Source organism: Lacerta agilis, chromosome 14, assembly GCF_009819535.1.
Source record: "Lacerta agilis isolate rLacAgi1 chromosome 14, rLacAgi1.pri, whole genome shotgun sequence".
In the NCBI taxonomy this organism is placed as follows: Eukaryota; Metazoa; Chordata; class Lepidosauria; order Squamata; family Lacertidae; genus Lacerta; species Lacerta agilis.
Genome location: NC_046325.1, coordinates 38,662,539 through 38,686,678, shown reverse-complemented (window position 1 = coordinate 38,686,678; position 24,140 = coordinate 38,662,539). Strand labels below are relative to the sequence as shown.

General features: G+C 47.9%; 1 protein-coding gene across 1 annotated transcript in view; it reads left to right on the top strand.

Annotated features, from left to right (window-relative positions):
* Window positions 1-24,140, top strand: part of ITGA2B (integrin subunit alpha 2b) — a 43,381-nt gene that overhangs the window by 3,619 nt on the left and 15,622 nt on the right. The window contains exons 4-17 of the mRNA XM_033169226.1: window positions 303-468; window positions 1,431-1,480; window positions 2,543-2,588; window positions 3,848-3,973; window positions 5,452-5,499; window positions 6,934-6,977; window positions 7,555-7,614; window positions 8,378-8,430; window positions 16,972-17,183; window positions 18,814-18,996; window positions 20,020-20,065; window positions 22,162-22,260; window positions 22,770-22,825; window positions 23,710-23,861. Of these exons, the coding sequence (XP_033025117.1) occupies window positions 303-468; window positions 1,431-1,480; window positions 2,543-2,588; window positions 3,848-3,973; window positions 5,452-5,499; window positions 6,934-6,977; window positions 7,555-7,614; window positions 8,378-8,430; window positions 16,972-17,183; window positions 18,814-18,996; window positions 20,020-20,065; window positions 22,162-22,260; window positions 22,770-22,825; window positions 23,710-23,861 (1,341 nt within the window). The remainder of the gene's footprint in view (window positions 1-302; window positions 469-1,430; window positions 1,481-2,542; window positions 2,589-3,847; window positions 3,974-5,451; window positions 5,500-6,933; window positions 6,978-7,554; window positions 7,615-8,377; window positions 8,431-16,971; window positions 17,184-18,813; window positions 18,997-20,019; window positions 20,066-22,161; window positions 22,261-22,769; window positions 22,826-23,709; window positions 23,862-24,140) is intronic.

Below are 24,140 nucleotides of genomic sequence, written 5' to 3'. Positions count from 1 at the left end.
CAAGCCCTAGGCTCTGTGGTTTAACCCACAGCGCCACCCACATCCCTTGTTAAGTGTTGATGGGCAGCTTAAAGGCCCTTGCTCTCCCTCCTTAATATTTTTCTGCCTTAAAGAAAGGAGCCCTTCAGAGGAAACCTTCAAAAGTCGGACTGCCCTTTGATAGCCTTTTAAATATAAGACAATCCTCTGCAAAGTAGGGTGAATGGCCACCCATCCTCTGCAATTACCAGGTTGTCCCTCCTGGAGGGGTGTGATTGTCAATGATACAACATCCTGCTCACCCCAGTTTTTCACCCCACCAGGCTTGTGCCCCTCTGCAGCACTGGAATGTCATTTCTGGCGAAGAGGAGGCCACAAAGACCCCTGTGGGCAGCTGTTTCTTAGCCACAAGTGGCCTGCAGCGCTTTGTTGAATTCTCGCCATGCCGCGACATCCGCATGGAATCATTTTACAAGTTGACACTAAATGGTGAGTGCAATATGCGGGTGGCAGGGAAGGTGCAATAGAGGGTGTGAATAATTTTTGCCCAGAAACTTTGCCTTTGAACGAATGGCACCCTTGTTTTGCTTTTCAGACCACTCTAGGTTGCTCATATTCCATGTCTGGCCTCGTGTAAACGGCTGCCGAGTGGTTTGCCCCATGCTCCTACGTGCTCAATTGCAAACAAACAGCATGCATGGCTTCACCCAAACCACACTGGTCACAACAATCCCTCCCCATTCTAGAAGAAAGATGTTTGGGTCCTTCTGGAAAACCAGAGCCTTGCAATGTCAAGTGGAGGCTATTCCATTAGGGAAAGTGCCACTTCCATGCCTTCTTCCTACCCTGCAACCAGCACAATTTGTCCTCAATGTCCTCAATATAAGCCGTTAAAAACTGTTTTACAAATCATTTGTGCAAATTTTATTAATAAAGTGTATAAGCCCAACTTAACATGTCAATTTTTATCAACGGGGGGGGGGGGATGTTATGGCAAAGGACGGCCAGATTATTTATATTAAATTAATATGAAATTATTTTGATACGAAACATTGATAAGTAATTGGTGATGTGAATGTATATTTAACTTAGGTTTTCTGATTACAATTCATGTTTTAGTAAGTTAAATATGCATGTACATAACCAATACCCAGTGATAAGAAAATAAATGTGGTAAAAAGACCATGTTTAGGCAGCCCAGTCCGAAGTCGAAGGAGGAATGGTGTTTGGGGTATGGTGTCCGGGTATGTGTGCAGAGTAGGGTTGGGGGACCTGTGGATCTTCAATTCCCTTCATCCTTGGCCTCTGGAAATGCTTGCTGGGGCTGATGGGAGTTGAAGTCCAGCAACATCCAGAGGGCCGCAGGCTCCCCATCCTTGATGTGAGGGATCTTCCCCGCACTGTCACCCAGTTGATTTACATTGCTTTTCTGTTTCTTTGCCTTCAATCAGCGAATGACCAGCGCTACTGTGAGGCTGGATTCAGCTCCGCCATCTCTGATGTGAGTTTTGGGAGGGAGAGGGGCATAGGCCCAAGAAGCACAGCTCCCCACACCCAAGACACAATTCCCAGAGTGATTTAACAATCAATCCCTCTTCACGGGGAACTCTGTGAACTGGAGCTCTGTGGAGGGAATAGGGGTCTCCCAAAAACTCCCAAGCACCCTTAACAAACACGAAGTCCCAGAAGTATTTGGGGGAAGCCATGACTCTTTATGGGACCCAGGTGGCGCTGTGGGCCACAGAGCCTAGGGCTCGCTGATCAGATGGTCGGCGGTTCGAATCCCTGCCACGGGGTGAGCTCCCGTTGCTTGGTCCCAGCTCCTGCCCACCTAGCAGTTCGAAAGCACGTCAAAGTGCAAGTAGATAAATAGGGACCGCTCCAGCGGGAAGGTAAACAGCGTTTCCGTGCGTTGCTTTGGTTCGCCAGAAGCGGCTTTGTCATGCTGGCCACATGACCCGGAAGCTGTCTGCTGACAAACGCCGGCTCCCTCGGCCTATAGAGCGAGATGAGCGCCGCAACCCCAGAGTCGGACACGACTGGACCTGATGGTCAGGGGTCCCTTTACCTTTTACCTTTACCTTTATGACTCTTTAAAGTGGTACCTTAGTGCTTTAAATGTATGGTGTGAATAGGGCCTTAATCATCACTGGAATTGCCAACATAGCTCAGTGGGGGGACGGACCAGCTGTAAAGAGGCGGTTGTTGCCTATTGTTTTAGGTTAGCGGGTAATTGCTGATGTCTTCTGAGTCGCAAATAGGTGGTTTGCTCAACACACATCAGAGGCTGTGCCTTTTTTTGTGAAGCAATCAGCTGCCAAAATGCTGGCCGCAAGCTTCGGTGTCACACAGAAGTCGTCCTTGAGTGTGCAGAGCAAAGCAAACTTTTTTTCCGCCTGGCATATAGAGGCAGATGTTTACTTCTCTAGATTTGTAGAAGTGTGTGTGGAGCTGGCATGCCAGCCTCTTGGTCTCGTGGGGGGTGGGCAGCTGTTCACAGGGTTTATTCTAGTCTTGTGTGGCTGTCCTTTTGTGACTCTGACCTCCTCTCTTCTCCCCATAGTCTGGGAGACTCTTACTTGGGGCTCCTGGTGGATATTACTTTGCAGGTAAGTGCCTTCATTCCCCCCCCCCTTCCCCACAGCAGACAAAGGACTCTCCAGATGTTGTTGGACTACACCTCCCATCTTCCCTGACTCTTGGCCATGTTGGCTGGAGGTTGATGGGAGTTCGAATCCAGAAACATCTGTAGTGGGACAGGCTCCCTGCCACTTCTGTAGACCGAGAGCTCCAGGAGTATGGGGAGGCCAGTTAAGGCCATCGATAGCTACAATCCCTGATGGATATGTTCTCCCTCTTTTTAAATAAAATTTATTAGAGTTTGCAGAAAGGGATAGAAAAATTATTATCTATTATATTTTTATCAAAACGTTTAAGTAAGAACAAAGCAAAAAGAAAGCAAAGAAGGGGGATAGAGCAATAGAGAAGGGATAAATGGGAGAAGGGACGAGAAAGAGAGGAAAGAAAGAAAGAAAGAAAGAAAGAAAGAAAGAAAGAAAGAAAGAAGGAAAGAAAGAAAGAAAATACAAAACTTCCAATTCTTCATCTGTTTGCTACATATAAATGTTATTCAACTCAGTCACTCCAACATAACACCCAGTAAAACCACTTTCTATAAACCAGCATTATCTTCTGTCCTCAAACCCAAATGTCATTAGTTCCTTTTCTTTTTCACACAAAAGGTCTATGAGAGGTTTCCAATCTTCAGTAAATGTTAGCAATGACTCTGCTCTGATTAAACAGGTTGATTTTGCCATCTCGGCTAAGTCCACTAATTTTAACAACCATTCTTCCATAGTTGGTAACGATGAGTCCTTCCATCTTTGTGCATATAAAAGCCTCACCGCCATAATCACATATTTAACTACGCTCCTTAGTCCTTTTCTAATTGTATGGATATGTGGTTCCTGTCAGAGGCAACATGCTTCTGAATAGCAGTTTCTGGAAACGGCAGGAGGGGAGAGTGCCCTTGCACCAGTTCCCACTTATGGCTTTCCCTTGGGGACCCCTGGTTGACCTCTGAAAAAACAGGATGCCAGACTAGATGGGCCACTTGCCTGACCCAGCAGCTACTTCTTATTAGAGAGTGTGAGAAATCCACATTTAGCCTCTGCTTGCTAGTGACTAGTCTGCATTCCATACTATTCAGCAGGGTGAGGCAGACCCTGTTCAGTTGACCTCCGTCCTTTTTAGCACCTGGTTTGTGGGAACAAGAGCACAAATTGTCTGTCCTGCCGCCTCTGCTGCCTCACGTAGGTGATCCCAGCCTTGCCGAAGGACTGATGCCTCTGCCTTGCTCCTCTTCCAGGTCGGATCTATTCATCCAATTTGTCCATGGTCCTAGCAAGTGCTCCTCTCAAACATACCCTTTTGTGGACACCAAAACAGCTGCAAGCCACAGCTTTCACCGCCATAGACTTCGAAGATTATCGAGGTAAGGGGGCATGCATCTTCATCTGCAAACGCTGGAGGAGCTGAGAGAGAGGCAGAGCTTATAAGAGGAGTTAAGAGGAGTTTAGGAACAGGCTAAGGAAAGAATGCAAGGAAGCCTTTTACCCCCAAAAGCCACATCCCCTTGGGGATAAATCTTTTGTGGGCTGCACACCAAAAGTGGGTGAGACCCAGAGGGACCCCACTCTTCCCCTGCCCCATACATCTCCTGCCCATCTCTTTCTTTGGACTTTGTCTCGAAGTTGACAAAGACTGTTCTAACGCCTCAGCAAGGGGGAGAATGCCTTTGCCTCCCCTGCTTTTGATGCTACTGTTATTGAGGTTATGAATACTGCACACAAGGAAGCCGTTGGGTGAAAAAAAATGACTCTCATTTGAAATAAAAATTCTACAGTCCAAAAACAGGGTTCAAAAGCTTTACATACAGAACTTAACTCCAAAACAAGTTAAAACAAATAAAGCTACTTCCAAGTAGATGCATAGTTTCTCATACTTGTCCTAGTGTAAGGCATAATATCTTAGATTGCACATAGCTTGTATCCTGAGCTAAAAATTAAAGCTCTGTCTCTTCCCGCAAACAGCCTCCAGTGGCCCGAGGCTCTTTACTGGAGGACAGAGGTTAACACGTCCATTCTTTTCAGTAGCTTAGAACAAATCACTCTACCCAAGATGGATGCCTGCAGATTAGCATATGCTAATTAGACATTTAATAGGATCTCTTTCATGTGACTGATCCAGGAGAGATACAGTCCCATGATAGAGCCCCACTAATGATTAACCTGTTGGACTGTTCTTCAGCTTCAATTGAAATTTCCAGTCACGCTTCACAGTATTTAATACAGGCACATTCTATATTTATTTTGCATTTCAATGTGCGTTAAACAATTATACTTAACAACTGTTCCTTTTTCCAGGACTGCAGCTCATAAATGGTACCCAAGCATACTGGCTCCCAGCAGCACTCCTTCTTCCCCAGTTACTGACTCTGTTCCAAGTGGTTTGGGGGAAAGTTCATCCACATGGAACAGAAAACACAATTTGGGAAGGGGATGGGAATATAACTCAATCAAGTTAAAAACAAAACAAAGCCCGGTGCGAAGGTGCTGCACTAGTTGTGCTTCCCCTCCTCTCGCCACTGCCCTCCCCATTCTGGCTTGGCCCTTTGGTCCAGAACTAGCCCTTGTGGAAGGAATTGTCTACAGATAGTTGAGCCTCTAAGGCAAGGCTTCCAGTGTGCCCTAGAAAATATGAACTTTATATCGGGGGGGGGGGTGGAGAAATCTAAACTATGTCAGTCATGCAAACTAAGCAGACTCACATATATTAACACATACTATATTAATACATACTTTTCATACTTCATTCTGCTTCTGCTGCTCACGGGTAGGAGCACAGCGAGTCCTTCTTAGCTTTAGAGATTTTGCCAGATGACTAAATCTTCTCATCCTTCCATCCACGCAGGGTATTCAGTGGCTTTTGGGGAGTTGAATGAGGACCCTGAGTCGCCAGGTAAGGGAATGAGTCTTTGCCAGGGGTGGTTTTTTTTGGGGGGGGGGAGCTGAGCAAATGTAACCTCCTGAAATTTTCCATCATTTTAATGAATGGCAAAATTGGGGAGGGAAAGGAAGCCATTATGTCAAATATTCTCAGGTGAAGTAGAAATTCTCTGATAGTTCCTCAGAGGTGGGGGGGTCACCATTAGCAGTGGCACGTCTACTTCCTTTCCCCCTCCTAATTCTCTCCAGCCACCCTAGCTTCTGAAAGTGGCAATTGCATGTTGGCATCCTCAACAACATGGGTCGGCAAACTAAGGCCCGAGGGCCAGATCAGGCCCAATTGCCTTCTAAATCCGGCCCCTGGACGGTCCGGGAATCGCCAGCATGTGGATCACCAGCACACGCGTTCTTTCCCTCTCCCTCACACGGCAGCGCTGCCACCTCCTCCCTTCCTCCTCCTGTCTTCTTCCCGCCCTGCCTAGAGTAGGAAGGTGGCAGGGCTTTGTTGGTGGCAGCCCCTCTCCCGAGCCCTTTTGCACGCTGCTCATCATCTCTCACTCATTTTTTCCCCTTCAAAATATAATCCGGCCCCCCACAGGGTCTGAGGGACAGTGGACCGGGCCCCTGCTGACAAAGTTTGAGGACCCCTGCTCAACATCCTAGCATTGTTTAGGGTATTGTGGGAAAAACCTGAGAGATTCCATTTACACAACAGGGGAAGTAATTGGAGGACAGTCAGCAGAATTGCCCCCCCCTTCAACTCTTTCTTTTCAGAAATGTTGGCTCAGCTCTACGGTCAACAGGGTACAGTAGGTAGACTTAGCTGGCTTGGTTAAGCTTAACTTTGCTCAACATAAATGATTGGCTCTTATTGCTAGGCATTTGAATTGCAGCTGCATACTGCAGACACAGTATACATTTAAAACACATTCAAAGCACAGCTCCCTACACTCCCTCCCAAAAAGAATCCTGGGAACTGTAGTTTGCTAAGGGCACTGGGAATTGTAGGTATGTGAGAGTTAAACCCAGAACTATTTGCCTGGGGCAGTGCCTTATGGGGTGTACACAAGCCTTGGTCATGGACTGACTTTGTGACTTTAGACCGATCAGTGTCTCCTAGTCCCAGCCTTTCCATCTGTAAAATGGGAATTATACAATTAACGTATTTTTCCAGGCTGCTGTAAGGAGCAACAGAACAACAAGCTGTTGCTGTTCCTTGCCTGCGGTGTGGGGCAGGGGCCTTTTCATCTTTTAACATTATCAGTAAGATTTTATGAGGTTGCTAGGGCCATCCCTTCTCGGCCACAGTGTTCCAAACTAAGACAGCGCTTCTCGAGTCTCCAAGCTCAGTCTGCAGGACGCTTTAGCACAAACCTCATGTCTGGAGTGTTGTGAACTTAGCCTACTGGGTGATTCACAACCTCTGAGACAGCTCTTCTCTTTGCAGAGTATGTTGTGGGCGTTCCTAACAAGAGCCTAACGAAAGGAACGGTGAGTCCTGTGCAGGAGACCTACATTTTTTCTTCTGCGCATCTGGAAAGAAGTGCACAGGCTGTGCTGAATTCCAAACACAAGAGGTTCCAGGGGCGTCAGGCCTGTATGCTTCTGTCATGCCCTCCACCTAATCCGAAACAAAAGAGCCCTGCAGAAGCCTGTGCATGCTCAGAGACACCCTTGTCTTTACTGTTGTTTCAGTATATGTTCTAGGGCTGAGAGCAGTGGCACCTAGCTTCAGAGTACAGAGTGTGTGCTAATAATGTGCCAAAAATAAACTCTGCACCACTCTGCCATTATTATTTCACATATTACCTTGTATTGAAAGCAGGTTGTGGGGGATCATAGGGAGGACTTACGACACAACCATGTAGGCTTTGCTTGCCACTGCCTCCCTGATTTGGGGCTCCATCTGTGCTATTCTTACCGTGCCCTGTGAGGCACACTGTGGTCACTCTCAGCAACGGAGGGCAGTGGTTGCTTTCTTACATCCACCTTCTTGAGAAATATGAAGGGTGGGATTCACTAACCCTTGAAATCTCCCTGACTCTCTTATCCCTGTTCCCCATCCTAGGTGCAAATTTTCACCTTCAGGCGTTACTTCCGTCTTCTGTGGTCGCTCCCCAGTGAGCAGGTAACAAAGCCTTGAGCAACATGGTTCCCTTCCCTCCTGCCTCTTTCCTGGCATGCTTTTCTCAGCCAGACATTGTGCCAAAGGGGTATTATGAAACCTGACACAGGGTCTTCTCAGTGGCTGCACCCAAACTTTGGCGCCCCCTACTGAGGGAGGTTCAGCTGGTCCTTGATGACCTTCTGCTGGCTGGCAACCCATCCTTTTTATTTATAAAGAGAGTTGGCCTCTTGAGATTATTTGTTTTTCACTGTATTTAATCTGTCATTTTTAAATGGAATTGTGTGTTGACCTGGATGCCTCTTGCTTTTATTTGCTTTTCATCTGCACGTATTTGATTCTCATATGGTCTCATTTCAGCATTGCTTATTAAGATATATGGATTGGCTATTTTGTATTGTTGCCTTTACTATTACTGGCTGCCAGAATGATGATGATGATGATGATGATGAACAGACCCGATTGTAACTTTACATATGGCAAAATTTCTGACCTCAGTCCTGACACTTAAGAAACGCAATGGTTTGCTATATACAGTTTGAAATTTTAATTTAACTTTTATCATATTCTACGCAGCTGAGTATTTTTTCAAGCTATTTTGTTGTTAGTAATTGTAAACCACTCTGTGGTGTTCTGTTTCTGTTTCTGGTTGTTATGTTTATGGGCTTAAAGCCAAAATAAAATGAGTTGAGATGATGATGATGATGATGATGAGAGTATAAAAGTGGGAGGTGCAAGCTGTTTTTCATCCTCTTACCTCTTGCAGGTGGCATCCTATTTTGGGCACACTGTTGCAGTTGCAGATATCAACGGTGATGGGTAAGGCAACAGGAGGGAGCATTCCAGTTGGAAGTTTATTTGGAAGGTCAAACTAAGGACTCAGCTACATCAGTAAAGAAAAAGCGTTTTATATGTGTTATAACACTGTGACACCAGATGGCGCCGTGGAGTCCCATCTTTCGCTAACGTGATTTCCTGCTTATGAGGCTTACAACACATTTTCCTGAATCTCCTTTTTGATGTGTCTAGATCCAGCCAGAGTTTTAATCTATCTTCCCCCTGCTATAAATATAGCTTCAGGTTGAAGACCTCATCCCCCTGCACTCAGATCTGAACCCTAGCACTAGGCTTAAATTACAACCCAGTGCAATGGGAAGGATATTAATTATTGTTGCAGATATTAATAATGCACAGTTTGAAGGTATCGGAGTCATAAGAACAGGCTCCTTTTGGAAGAAATCATCACTCAGGTCCATAAAAAATATTATTCAAACTTTTGCTTGCAGAACTCTTTAAAAACATAACATAAGCATCAAAGATATGTCCCCAAATATCCATACGATGTCTTGTGCTCTCCAGCACAGGCTCAGCATCTTAGAAATAAAAGATAACTCCAAAAATCAAAATGGTGCCTGTCTCCCCAATTCCAGCTTGCCTTAGCCTGCCTAAGGCTATGCAGCTCTTTTTGGAGAGCCATGATCACACCCTTTTGTTCTCTGCTTGTTCTGAGAAAGACTAAATAGGCAACTCCCTTCAAAATGGAGATTTGCAACTCAATACCTTCATCACATGATCAAAGGTTCACTCTCAGCACAGAGAAACAATCAACAGGTCATCATTAACTAGTTACAGCTCAGAGTCCTTTAGAAACTTACTGTGGAAAATGTTATCCCAATGTTAGCCATAGAATCTAGCCATTTCCCATTTTAAAACTTCATTAATACACATACATTTTTTTCATTTTTGTGCCAATTAAACCAATTTATACTTAACAGGGATGTGGATGCTTTGGAACAGACATCATCTGGTGGCTATTGGGACCAAACATGGGCCCCTTAGAAGTACTATGTGCTAAACAGAGGCGAGAGTGGGGGACCAGAGTTGCGTGTCGAGACCCCAAAGCCGCCCTCCCGGGAATGAAATAAAGAGACCAGGACACAGAATATAAGGTTAATGATGTTGGGAAAAAATTTGGCCACAACTTTATTGATTACAGCATGTGAGCGGTATTGGCTTAGGCATTGAGTGGACCTGACTATATCTGACTCCTGCCCGCAGAGCAGGAAGTCCAGTAAGGGTAAACCACTGATAAGGGGAGCCCCGTCGATTCAGACCAACTCGAGTTCCCCTTGGGTTCCAATGGGGTCGTGGAGTGGCCCTAGCCCCGCCCCGGGCTTCGGACAAGATCCCACACCCCCCGGATTCCTTTAACGGACTACCCTTAAGCTTGGAGGGGCAGGCGATGGCCAGGCCTCCCCTCCCCCAACAATAGGTCACTCAATGCCTAACCGCCACCTTACAAAGTTGTGACGATTGCTAAGTGGTAGGCGAAAACCAAATGGCCCAGCCAATCTGCCAAGTGGAAAAATTCCTACCAGGCCCCTGACAAGGGCAGGCGACCAACCGAAGTCCAAAGCAAGGCCATAGGGTGAAACCTGCCTACAGGGAAGGGAGGGAGGGTGGGAGATCCGAGGAAGCGAGCCGAAAGGGAGTCTCTCGGCTCGCGCCTCTCTATTTGAAAGGGAGCCCCCGGCCACGCCCCCAGCCGGCTGATTGGCCGGATGCCTGCTGACGTGGCCGGGGACTCCCTAAGCTGCGAGGGACAAAGTCCCCCGCCCACAGGAAGTGGGGAAGAGCGGCTCTGCGGTCCACCGCAACTCCTCCCCACCCGGAAGTGGAGCGGATTTGCGTGTCAAGACCCCAAAGCCGCCCTCCCGGGAATGAAATAAAGAGACCAGGACACAGAATATAAGGTTAATGATGTTGGGAAAAAATTTGGCCACAACTTTATTGATTACAGCATGTGAGCGGTATTGGCTTAGGCATTGAGTGGACCTGACTATATCTGACTCCTGCCCGCAGAGCAGGAAGTCCAGTAAGGGTAAACCACTGATAAGGGGAGCCCCGTCGATTCAGACCAACTCGAGTTCCCCTTGGGTTCCAATGGGGTCGTGGAGTGGCCCTAGCCCCGCCCCGGGCTTCGGACAAGATCCCACACCCCCCGGATTCCTTTAACGGACTACCCTTAAGCTTGGAGGGGCAGGCGATGGCCAGGCCTCCCCTCCCCCAACAATAGGTCACTCAATGCCTAACCGCCACAAGAGTCCCGAAAGGGGCTCGCCGCCACATACCCTCACAGCTGTAACCAATTCTTCAATCCCTCCGCTAAATCGGCCAACCAGATGTCATTTCCCCAATCGGAGAGGTGAACCCCATCGTTACGAAACAAAGCCATCTTGCTGTACACTATGTCGGGATGCGTAATCACTTGGCCACCAAACATGTGCACCTTCTGTGCCACTGCGCGATTTATGCGCTTTCGAGCATAGTCCGTTGCAGCTGGGTTAGTACTGTCGCGCCAGAAGCGCCTCTCCAACATCTGCGACCAGATAAGAGTCATTTTTGGGAAGGTCACAGCCAAATAGTCCAAGTCCTTCTTAATATTCAGAAGCAAGTCCACGCCCTTTCGGCCAGGCAAGTCGTTCTCTCCCAGCTGCACAACCAGAGCATCAGGGGGGCCTTCAGCATCAGCCCTAGCCATCACAATTGGCAACATCTCCCTCCATAGCATCCCTCGTCTCGAAATCCATGAGATATGAACACCTTCCGGAAGACCCAGCTGGCACCCCAGGCCACTGGCAATTGCTCTCAACCGGGCCCAATGAACAATGCTGTGCCCAACCATCCAGATCTCATAGCCCTGGGTCCCTGGAAAGGAAGGAAATGAAAAGAAGGGATCAGCCATGCATTGTTCAAACCGATGAGCCAGCACGGATGTAGCTTTTGAAAGCATTAGAACTCCATCGCCCCAAGGTCTTTATTCTATCTGTTGACAATCCCCAGTGAAAAGCAGTGGTAGCTGCGCCGATCCTAAAGGAATGAGCAGCAAATTCCTTGGCTGGGAGACCGCAAGCTCCGATAGCCATACGCATCACCCGAGTAAACTGCTGTCTAGCCAAACGGGACCCATCCTCGTGCACTAGGAGGGGACCGGAACCAGGGGGCCTAAGGTCGAGAAATCTTTTTGTGTCTTTTACGGGACATGGGCAACTCTGCATAGTTGCTGGCAATCGAAGCATGGCGCCCTTTCCCCTCTGATCAGTTTTTGAACGGCGGATATAAACCACCAACTCAGTTGCTGAAAGCTGGATGTCGCTGAGCTGTAAGCCTCGGGATAGGGGGCCTGGGTCACCCTCATGGACTACCTCCCCCACCCTTAGTGCCCCAAAAAACGCAATTGAATAGGCTGCAGCAAAAAGCCTGGCTTCGTATTTTGACCAACATATGGAGCGCAATTTGTCACGGATCTTACAGAGGAGTTCATAGGTGATAGGCCGGCGGCCATCCACGCTTGGAGGTTGCAATCTACGCCAACCCTCAAGCGCCCTTCGAACTACAAAATCAGCGCATGGGTCATGGAAGTGCATGGATTTTGCGAAAAATGAAATGGCAGCTGCCTGGATTTTCAGCGTTTTTGGGGCACGTCCTTGGTTGCGCAGGTGGACTAAGTACTGCAAGACGTGGCTGGTGGAGGGGTGTGTGTGCTGATGAATACCCAAATATTGTGTGCGGTATGTTAAGAAATCGGACCATGCTTTTGTGTAGGACCTAAGTGTGGAAGGTGCGACTGAGGCCAATACTCCCTGCATCACGTCTCGTTTCCAAGGCTCCATAGGTGTTCCGGGAAAGGCTCCGACAACTGCTGAGCCTCTGGCGCTAACATCCGGAAGCAGTCCATCTGTAAACGAGATAATGCATCCGCGATGTCATTATTGACTCCCGGGATGAATTTGGCTGAGAATACGATGTTAAATTGGAGACACCGCAAAACGAATGACCGGAGCAGAGCTGAAACCCTCTTTGAGCGTGATGATTGCTTGGCGAGAACCTTAACCACTGACTGGTTGTCCGTCCAGAAACAAACGCGGTGATGCCTAAATTCCTCGGTCCACAGGTGAATAGCCACTACTATAGGAAAAAATTCCAAGAATGTTAAATCGCGAGTGATGGGCTTACCCCGCCAACTAGCGGGCCATTGTTGGGCACACCAGCGCCCCCTGAAATACACACCGAAACCCAGGGAACCTGCAGCATCTGACTGTACTTGGAAATCTGTAGAAAGCCTCAGAGTATCCTGCCAGAGAGACACCCCATTATACTTATCCAAAAACTGAAGCCAATCCTGGAGGTCCTCCTTTACCGACTTGGGGAGGCGCGTCCTGTGATGGGGAGATCGAAGACCCGCCGATAACCTTGCCAACCGCGAGCAGAAAGGACGCCCAGGAGCTACCACACGACAGGCAAAGTTCAGATGACCCAGCAAGGATTGTATTTGTCTGAGTGTTACCTTTTTCAGGGGGAGAAGCTGGGAAATAGTTGCCTTAAGAGCTGTCAGCTTCTCTTCCGGCAAACGTGAAGTCTGGGCGACAGTATCAAGTTCTATACCTAGGAAGGTCATTGTGGTAACTGGGCCCTCTGTTTTTTCTTTGGCCAAAGGAACTCCCAGTTCCTCTGAAAGAGAGGCAAAGGCATTAAGGAGAGTAGTGCATGCGATACTGTTAGGGCCGCCCACCAGCAGAAAATCATCGAGATAATGGGTCACGCCTGACATACCGGTTTTGAAGCGCAGGGCCCAGTCCAAGAAGGTGCTGAACGTCTCGAATGCAGCGCATGCCACGGAACAACCCATAGGCATTGCTTTATCAATGTAAAAGGATCCTTCAAACCTAAAACCTAGCCAGCGGAAGTCCTCAGGATGCACCGGAAGGAGGCGAAAGGCTGATTCAATGTCGCACTTTGCAAGCAATGCGCCCTTACCAAAATTCCGAATAAGTTTTATGGCATGATCGAAAGAGGCGTATTTGACTGTACATAATTCGGCCGGGATAGCATCATTCACCGAACCTCCCTTGGGGTAGGATAAATTATGGATCATGCGGAATTCCCCAGGGGTTTTCTTAGGCACTATACCCAAAGGGGAAACATGTAAATTGGGAATAGGGGGGCGGGGAAAAGGGCCAGCTACCCTCCCAGCCACAATTTCTTTATTTATTTTCTTTTTTGCTATTTCTGGCATTTCTCTTACTGATTTTTGGTTGGGGGGATCCTTCGAATGTGGAGTGAATGAAACAGGGATCCTGAAACCCTGCGAAAAACCCCTCCAGAGATAAATTGCTGCTTTCCTGTTTGGGTATATGTCAAGGAGTGATTTTAGTGAATTCAACCTGATGGGTGAGAAGGCTAGTGAGAGAGAATTATTGCCTACGCATGCCTCCGGGAGCTGGGGGCTGCCCACCCTGCCTATTTTGCTGGTGGGAACCCCCGCCCCCACGAAAAGGGAGTCTCTCGGCTCGCGCCTCTCTATTTGAAAGGGAGCCCCCGGCCACGCCCCCAGCCGGCTGATTGGCCGGATGCCTGCTGACGTGGCCGGGGACTCCCTAAGCTGCGAGGGACAAAGTCCCCCGCCCACAGGAAGTGGGGAAGAGCGGCTCTGCGGTCCACCGCAACTCCTCCCCACCCGGAAGTGGAGCGGATTTGCTATCCCAGACCACCCCTTCGATTTAAATGGTCATACAGTAAAACACTTGCTGATCACAAATTTAGAGTAATTCAGAAGCATGCATGCTCACCAGTGAGCCCTCTGATTAAGAGTGCTGTTTTAATCTAGAAGCTTGCACCCCCCCAAAAAAAGTTAATTGAAGGACAATGCTTTACCTCTGTTTCGTTTCCTATCTCCTGCGAGAGATCCAGGTCCCCATTTTTGGAATCTGCTGCCATCTCTTGTCAGCTGGCTGCTCCTTCATCCTTGGCAGAAGCGAGCTTAGGTTTTAACCCTAAGAAGCAAATCACTATAGTTTTTTAGAGTTGGAAGGGGCCACAAGGAATCTTTTGCCCAATGTGGGGCTCGAACCCACAACCCTGTGATTAAGAGTCTTGTGAGCTGCTACCCCAACAGCCAAATAAGACATTACTTCAGTTGTCTTTGAACCCCACGCCTGAGATACCACTTTTTGGTTTTTGAACCGAAAACAGACATGGGAGCTCCTGATCAGATTCAGGGCCATGGAACAATGGGAGGTGGGGTAACCCTTCCCCACATTCCCCCCAGTGAAAAGCACCCCACACCCAAGCATCTTTGTGCTGCTGTTAGCAGCTTCAGGTGCAAGCGAGCTGAGGCTGATGGGACTTGTAGTCCAAAACATGTGAAGGACATTGTCTTGGGGAAGGCAAGTATATGGCAATATCTAGATTTCTTGGCTGCTATTCAGTGCCACGGTATCTTTATGGCTGTGTACACCCTATTCAGCCATTCTAAGCACAATACAGACATTCCAAGCAAAAGATTTCCCTCAGATAATTCTGGGCACTGTTGTTTGTTAAGGGGTTGCTGGGAACGGCAACTCTGTGAGGGGTAAACTACAGTACCCAGAATTCTTTGCGGGAAAGGCTGTGTTTCAAATGTGCTTTGATGTTCTAGTGCCTTTGCAGCCTATGTGTGTTAATGGCAACCATGCTGCTTATGTGTGGGAAGAAGGGGAAGAAGAAACTTCATCAGAGAACTGAAATCAATGTGCTAGTAGGATTGATTGCCTTAGATCTTCTAACTCCTCCCTCAAAGTCTGGGTGGCTCTGCAGTGCAGCTGCTAACTGTAATAGTTGAGAGTGGTGCCTCCATGCCTAAGAGCAGTCTACCTGCTTCTTCCCGAGACAAGGTTTTTAGTTGCTGCTTTGTTAATAGTGCTTTAGAGCTTGCAATTGTTCCATATGATTTTATTTTATACTAGTGGTTTAAGCCCGTTAAAAAAACGGGCTAGAATATATGTGGAGGGGGCTGGCGCCCCACCTCCACCCCCTGCCAAAGCCTGCTTTAGCGGGTGGTCGGGGGGTGGAGGAGAGGCAAGCAGGGCTTCTCCGTTAAAGCGGAGAAGCCCTGCTTGCCCGCCCCGCCCCCCACCCCCCTGCCAAAGCCTGCTTTAGCGGGTGGTCGGGGGGTGGAGGAGAGGCAAGCAGGGCTTCTCCGTTAAAGCGGAGAAGCCCTGCTTGCCCGCCCCGCCCCCCACCCCCCTGCCAAAGCCTGCTTTAGCGGGTGGTCGGGGGGTGGAGGAGAGGCAAGCAGGGCTTCTCCGTTAAAGCGGAGAAGCCCTGCTTGCCCCCCCGCCCCCCACCCCCCTGCCAAAGCCTGCTTTAGCGGGTGGTCGGGGGGTGGAGGAGAGGCAAGCAGGGCTTCTCCGTTAAAGCGGAGAAGCCCTGCTTGCCCCCCCGCCCCCCACCCCCCTGCCAAAGCCTGCTTTAGCGGGTGGTCGGGGGGTGGAGGAGAGGCAAGCAGGGCTTCTCCGTTAAAGCGGAGAAGCCCTGCTTGCCCCCCCGCCCGCCTGCCAAAGCCTGCTTTAGCGGGTGGTCGGGGGGTGGAGGAGAGGCAAGCAGGGCTTCTCCGTTAAAGCGGAGAAGCCCTGCTTGCCCCCCCGCCCCCCGCCCGCCTGCCAAAGCCTGCTTTAGCGGGTGGTTGGGGGGTGGAGGAGAGGCAAGCAGGGCTTCTCCGTTAAAGCGGAGAAGCCCTGCTTGGCCCCCCGCCCGCCTGCCAAAGCCTGCTTTAGCGGGTGGTCGGGGGGTGGAGGAGAGGCAGCAGCGCCATGCAGGCCAACGGGGCAGGAGGGGGTCAGCAGCAACAGGCTCTCCTTGTAGCGGCGGGAGCAGCAGCGTGACCTCCCTCTTTGGCTTCCCCTCGTCCTCTGCAGCCGGCGTTCCATTTCAACCGCCCCGCTTGAACTGCCGACGCTGCTCGTGGCCCGATGTCTCTCTGCTCCAATCCCTGTGTCCCTGGGGCACATGCTCAGTTGCGCAAACCCAGAGACACACGGACTGGACGCAGAGACACTTGCATTTTATATATATAGATGACTAGTTACTTTATATGATTTATGCTGCATTTGTGATGTTCTATTATGCTGTTGCTATATATAGTCTGCAAGCCGCTTTGGGATTCATTTGAATGAAAACCGGCATGGGAATTCTATCAATCGGTTCCTACTGCCTGGGTCACTGAGCCCTGTGAGTACATTTGGGTGAACTCCAAAATCATAGAACTGCAGACTTGTGAGGGACCCCCGAGGGTCATCCAGCCCAACCCCCTGTGATGCAGGAATCTCAACTAGTTCATCCATGGCAGATGACCTCCAACTTCTGCTTAGAAACCGGGCAGATCTACAAATCTATTATGAAGCAGCCGGCCTCAGTTGGTTAAAAGAATGGATTACATTGGATAATGCAGACACCCTGGACCTAGAAGCAGCAGCTCCTCTCGCTGGAGTCTGACATGATCTGAGCTTTAAGGGAACTTTTCTGTTCTCCCCCCTGAACTAGAAAAGATGACATCCTGGTGGGGGCCCCTCTCTTCATGGAGCGCCGCTCTGACCGCAAACTCTATGAAGTGGGAAGAGTTTACTTATACCTGCAACAGAAGACCCCCACTGCTTACCGCACCCCCTGGCAGAAACTGACGGGCACAGATGTCTACGGTCGCTTTGGCATGGCCATTGCTTCCCTGGGTGACGTAGAGCAGGATGGATGCACTGGTAAGGATGGGATGGAAGGCCACCCCCTTTTTTCTCCCTCCTTTAACCCCCAATTTCCTATTCTCCATTCCCTCACCCTCAATCGAGTGCTCAAGGTTGACTGTTGGAGCTTCACTTACAATCATAATCTGTTCCTCACCATAGCATGGGGGGAGAGTGTTTTGTTTTAACCCAAGGGCCGCATTCCCTTCCAGGGGCCACATGCCAACAGAGGACAAGTGCCAGAGGTGAAATTGGGCAGAGCAACGGATATGGATTTTGCCTTTGTACGGCAGACTTGTATTCTGTTAACGATAAGTTTGTGTTGAAGAAGTTTGCCCTCAGCAGGCCCCGGTAGTTGACGGAGAAGATGGGAGGAGGATAGCAAAATAGGAGAGAGGGAGAGACAGAGAGAGATAATGTGAAGAATGCAAATGGATGTGGTTAATTAAAAAAAAATCTCCTTAAGAGTTGCTGAAATGTATTACTCATAGATATTACGCATTTTCTGTTTGGATATTGTGATTTTCTGTGGTAATTGCCCAGAGACCTGTTGGGTATAGGGTGGTGTACAAATTCAACAAATCATAATAATAACATACTAAGGACGTAGATACAAAACCTTGTTCCTACACACACTTACACATTCCTCTTTATCCTCCATGGAGGCAAGCAAGAAACATGACCAGAGGCATTTCAGCCAGGCAGAAATGTCCAAGGAGGGTTAGACAGAGAGATCCAGAGAGCCGTGTTAGAATTCACATCCTTCCCAGAGCCGAATGTTGAAAACCCTCAATTTAAGCCTCAGGTCCTCCTTCTGGTATTTGAATCCTGCCTTTTTCTGGGAGTGGGGGAGATCTTTGCCTTCCCCACCACACAGACTTCTTTGCTGCCTGACCTGTTTGTGCGTCATGAGCTTTCGCCCCGCCTCTCTCCATTTCCCCGCCATCTTTTCTGACCAGATGGGTGACTTCACCTTATCGATTTGGTTCCGTCACGTTTACATTCCCTTTTTTTAAAAAAAATAAGAATTTATTGGTTTTCTCAAAAATACAAAAAGTTAAACATACAAAATACAATACAAAATATAAAACAAAACAAACACTACTACAATACACTACAAAACTAAAATACAAAAACAAACCTAACAAAAAGAAAAACATTTATTTACCTAATCATGTCTTATTTATAATCTTACTTAGGGACTTCCTCACGCCCTCTCTTCTGCGTTCATTTCAAATATACTTTAGTAACTTTATAACTTATTTAAATTCCTCTTTCTCCAATATTCTTAATCCTTATCTATCATCATATATCCATAAACTTATTCTTAACAAAATACACATTACACCATTCTAACTTCTTACATCCTACTTTCACCTAACATTTTATTACTATCGCCTATAATATCCTCTGATTTCAATTTCAAATGTCTAACAATCATATCCTATCAAATAATTAAATGTTTCTTCCAGTTCTCATACACCGTTTTCCCCTTCTGGTTTCAGAGTTCCGTGGTCAGCCATTATTGTATCCCCTTTAAATAATCTTCCTTCATCCCACATATTTCCTAATCATCCTGAACCTTCCCCTCCCGGGGGGGGGGGGGAGGTGGCACGTTTACATTTCCATCCTCTCTTTGCTTCCACAGACATAGCCATCGGAGCCCCCTTCGCTGGCCAAGATGAAGGTGGCCGTGTTTACGTCTACCAAGGGCACCGTGAGGGCTTGAGTTCATCGCCAACCCAGATCCTTGAGAGTCCCTTCTCTGGGCCGGCTGGGTTTGGCTTCGCCATACGCGGAGCTTTGGACATTGATGCGAATGGCTACCCTGGTAACGTACAACTGAAGTAGGCTGCCACTGGGTTTTAGCACTGCCTGTACAGGCAACAGCCATTTTAGGCATGTCCAACAGACACGCGATCGCTGGCGCACAGATCCTTTCGGTCCCGGAAGCAGGAGGAATGAGGGTGGGGCACGGCAGAGTGCAGCACACTTACGTTTGTGGGGGCTGGGAACGGGCCCCCTATGCAAAAGGGTTGCTGCCTGTATTAAATAAGGGCTTGTCCATACTTAAACTTTGCCCCGCTCTTCTCCCGCAAAAACCCTCTCTTAAGTATTTAGATCGGAGCAAACGTCAATTTGGGTTTCTCGCAGATTTCCATTTGCTCCGATTGAGCTCCAAAGAGCAGGTTTTCACAAGGAAAGGTCTGGAGCAAGAAAAAGGGTGGGGGTGGGGGCTTGGACACTGAGTTTTAAAAGCAAGGACCGTTCCTGGAAAGAGTGGAGGAAAGTGTGGATAAGCCCTAACTTGTGAAAGGGAATTTGGACTCTTCAAAAGGCTACGCCAGATGTTCTGTACCTAGAAGAAAAGAATGAGACATATAATCCCTTTCATGGAATCTGCTGTAATGGCACAAAGCCTCTGTTTTGTATTTAGTTTGCTTCTTTCTTTGGGTGAGCCTATCTGGATAGGATGACATATATTAGCTGAAAATCATTTTTTAATATTTTTTTATTTAAAAAAGCTAGATTTTGCAAGGGTTGTTTTAATTAGCAGGTGGTGCAAAATTTGCTTAGGTTTTGTAGAGCTTAATTCCTAATCGCATCAGTGGAGTGAGCAGAACTGAGGACTCAAGGCAGCTTGGTGAGATGCTGCAACACTGAATCATAGAATCATGGAATTGTAGAGTTGATAGGGACCCTGAGAATCATCTAGTCCAGCCCCCTGCAATGCTGGAATATGCATCTGTCCCTTAGAAGGATCAAACCTGCAGCCTTATCAGCACAATGCTCTAACCAACTGAGCTGTTGGTGGACTGCTAACTTTTTTTGGTTGTCTTGTTCCCCTTCACAGATGTGCTGGTTGGAGCTTTCAGAGCCAGCAAGGTGGCTGTGTACAGGTGGGTCGATGGAGCCCCAGACCAGTGGGACGAGATTTCCCTGGAGACCTTGTTTTCTATAAATGCTCCCCCACCCCTCCCAGATTCGGCCCCTGCTTTTTTGAGAAACACCCCTGTGCTTCCATTTCAAGCTCTTCAGCCCAACCAGTGCTGAAAGGGTTAGGAGGGAACCACGATCGTTCCCCTATTTTGGTAGAGGTGGGAGAAGATGGTTGTAAGAAGCAAGGTCTTTATGCCTGCATCACCGTGGGGATTCACTCCATGCCCTCCTTCCTCGAGAGGTTCAGAGGGTGGAAACATGGGAACGGGCCTTCTCTGCAGTGGCTCCCCATCTGTGGAATGCTCTCCCCAGGGAAGTTTGCCTGGCGCCTTCATTATACAGTCGTACCTTGGATCTCAAACGCCTTGACTCCTAAACAAATCAGCTCCTGAACGATTGAAACCCGGAAGTGAGTGTTCCGGTTTTCAAACAATTTTCTGAAGCTGAACGTCCGACACAGCTTCTGTGGCTTCCGATTGGCTGCAGGACGCTCCTGCAGCCAATTGGAAGCCGTGCCTTAGTTTTCGAGCGGTTCTGGGAGTCAAACGGACTCCTGGAATGCATTCTGTTCGAAGACCAAGGTACGACTGTATATCTTTAGGCACCAGGCAAAAGAAGTTCCTTTTTAACCAGGCCTTTGGTTAATCCAATTTATATCCTATGCCCTTTTAAAATGTGTTTTTTTGTGGGGGGGGGGTAATTGGGTTGCTGTTTTATTTTTATTAGGTATTTTGTGCTTTTATATATTGATTTTATTCTGTGAACAGCCCTGAGACCCCTGGGTATACGGCGGTATATAAATTAAATTAATAATAATAATAATAATACCCTGACATCTGCAGAAGTGGCCATATTTTATCTACCCTTTGGGCAGATAGAAGGGGAGTCAGTGACAGTCACTAGCCCATTTTCAGCTGCATATATCAGATGCTGTTGAACTGCAACTCTAATGCTGACAGAGGCTGATGGGAAATGGAGCCCAACATCTCGAGGGCAAGAGCAGTGACATTTCTCGTAGAGCAACACTTAGGGCCAGAGGTGGTAGCGATTGGGGGCGGGGGTTCCACATAATGACATCGCATGTGTGAGAATCGCACCTCCCTTCTTAAGTCGGGCAGAAGCTTGCCAGGCTTTGGGAAGGAGGTGCCAGGGAAGCATTTAGGGGACTAGCCTAGTCCCCCTATAATAATAATAATAATAATAATAATAATAATAATAATAATAATAATGTATTTATACATCGCCCATCTGGCTGGGTTTCCCCAGCCACTCTGGGCAGCTCTCAGCAGAATAATAATAATAATAATAATAATAATAATAATAATAATGCTATAAAATATCAAACATTAAAAACTTCCCTAAACAGGGCTGCCTTCATATGTCTTCTAAAAGTCAGATAGTTTTTTATTTCCTTGACATCTGATGGGAGGGCGTTCCACAGGGCGGGCGCCACCACTGAGAAGGCCCTCTGCCTGGTTCCCTGTAGCTTCACTTCTCAAAGTGAGGGAACCGCCAGAAGGCCCTCGGAGCTGGACCTCAGTGTCCTTGCTGAATGATTGAGGTGGAGACGCTCCTTCAGGTATACTGGGCTGAGGCCGTTTGGGGCTTTAAAGGTCAGCACCAACACTAACTACACACCACAGAGCTACAGGTTCCTCAACCCTGTTGTTGCATACTGAATCCACCTCCTTCTCCCTTAAATGAGCCACCTCATTCTCACTTAACTGCCCTATATACATGGCACCATCTCTTAGGACACCTGTTTGAACAAGCTGGGCATCTAGCAGGCCGCAAGGTTACCGGCCCTTGTGTACAAGGATGCATTTCAAGGTAGGGTAATTGCTTTAAAGGCAGGATGGGCTTTGACGTGATAAGGTGTTCTAAGCCCCCCGGAAGCTGTAGATTTTGCAGCACAAAGGTTTCGCGCATTTGTCACCAACGCTCTGCCAATGCTGTGTGACAACAACTAAAGAATCAGCAAATGCTGCTCGCCACTCTTGGAACTTCCTGCCTGCTTACCCTTGTTCACTATGTCTTTGTTTTTGGTTCCTCTCAGAGCTCAACCGGTCATGTTTCTCAAAGCCCAGATGGTCCTGCCAGGTGTGCTGAACCCAGAGGAGAAATCATGTATGGTAGCAGGAGTACAAGTCAACTGGTGAGCTGGATGGGACGGACATTTCCTTTCAAGGAAATGATTGAATCTAGATCCCTTTGTAGCCTAGGACTAGGAGATTCAGGTTATCTGCTCAAAATCAACGAGACATGTCAAATGTTTGCAGGATTTAGTTTATTTTTGGAAATTGGTTTCGGGGGAGCTTCTTGGAACCTTAACGAAATGATAATTCAAATTACCCCTCATTTAAAAAGATCCCGGAGGTAACTAGTAATAACCACCTAGAAAAAGTTTGGAACATAGCTGGGCATGGGTGAGGAGAGGAAATATAGCATAGGAGGATCTCTTTTAAACCAGCTGAGGGGGAAATCACAAATTACTTATTTCTGGGTCCATCGAAAAAGGTGTAAAGTGTGGCCAGCACGTGTTTGCAAACATACAAGGATCATCCAGGAAGGCAGAGTTGGTTGCTGGCTCCCATTCAATTGTACACTCCAGCAGCCACATCATGTGTGAAACAGTCCTCACTGCCTTCCTTCTCTTCAATGCAGCTTCACAATTAAGATATGTGCCGAAGTGTCAGCAAAGAGGATTCCTCAGAAAGTCGGTGAGTGTTGCATTGACTGTGGGAAGAGGTGGAGGTCTTGTAGTCAAGCTGCCGCAGTACTGGGGAGAACGAGATTGGCAGAATGGACTAAACTTATGGGTAATAGCCATCTTTCTGTTTCGGAGGCTGGCTTGCCTCTGTTTATGAATGATAGGTTTTACAGAGGTGGAGGCAGCAATGCCGAAGCGGCGCTCCCAACTGTCTAGGTTTTTCTGTTCTGCGCAGCCAGTGGTCAGGCAGCATTTCCAGGTTTTTTCCTTCCTCTTCAAGACATTTCTGGAGAAAATAAAAATCTGCTGCATTCACACAATCAGCAGTAAAGGTGTCTACTATCGCGCTGAGAGGGAAGTCACTCATGCTGGTCTGTAAAAATTATTGTTGGTACATAGTCCAGGAATTTGGCTGATGAAAGGGTACGATCGCTGCAGCTGCATGCTTCTGTGGCTACGGTAAGTATGCAGACACCAGAAGCAATGTGCTAGGAAGTGGATGGAACCCTACAGTGTTTTGCTCCAGACCTCTTGATGTCCAGCGAGTAGGAAAGGTGTTAATTTGCTGTCCCAGATAAGGGTGCAAAATTAGCACGGGTTGTGTTTGTTTATTTTATTTTCCATTTTTAGATTTATAAGCTGCTTAATTTTTTTTTTTAAAAAAAGGATATGAAAGGTGTACACGAGACAGTAAGAAATTATCAACAATACACGGATGAGATCAGCAAAAATTTAAGAGCAAATGCTAAATTAGATAGGATGGTTTAAATATAAAATGGTTTTTAGCAGGTGCATAAAGCAATATAACAATTTCTCGCTTGCCATTTCTCGCTTTTGATCACCACCCGCTGTGCTTGCTTTCTGCTAATTCCCTCCCCACCACCATTCTGCTAGACCTGAATGCCGAACTGCAACTGGACCGCATGAAGCAGAAATACGGGCGACGGGTTTTGCTGCAGCAGACCAGCCAATCGAGGCAAACGTTCCTGCTGAAACTTGCAAGGGAGAAAGCTCAAACCTGCCAGGATGTCAATGCCTACCTGCGGGTATGAGACATGGGCAAAAGCATGGCACTTCGTATATTTTTGGTGGTGTACAGGGGGGAGCCTTAGGAGGAGGAGTTTTATGCTGGACAGTTCTCACCTTGTTCTGCTTTGTTCGTTGTTCTGTGACGCTTCCCCAATGTTCCTGCCTTATTGCCATCTGGAGGGGCGCTCTTTGCCCTGTAGCGCAACAAAGCAGGACAAAAGACAAACTGGAACATTTCAGCAGGAAGTTGTGGGACCGTGTGCTAATTGCAAGTGAACCATGCACTGATTGGAAAC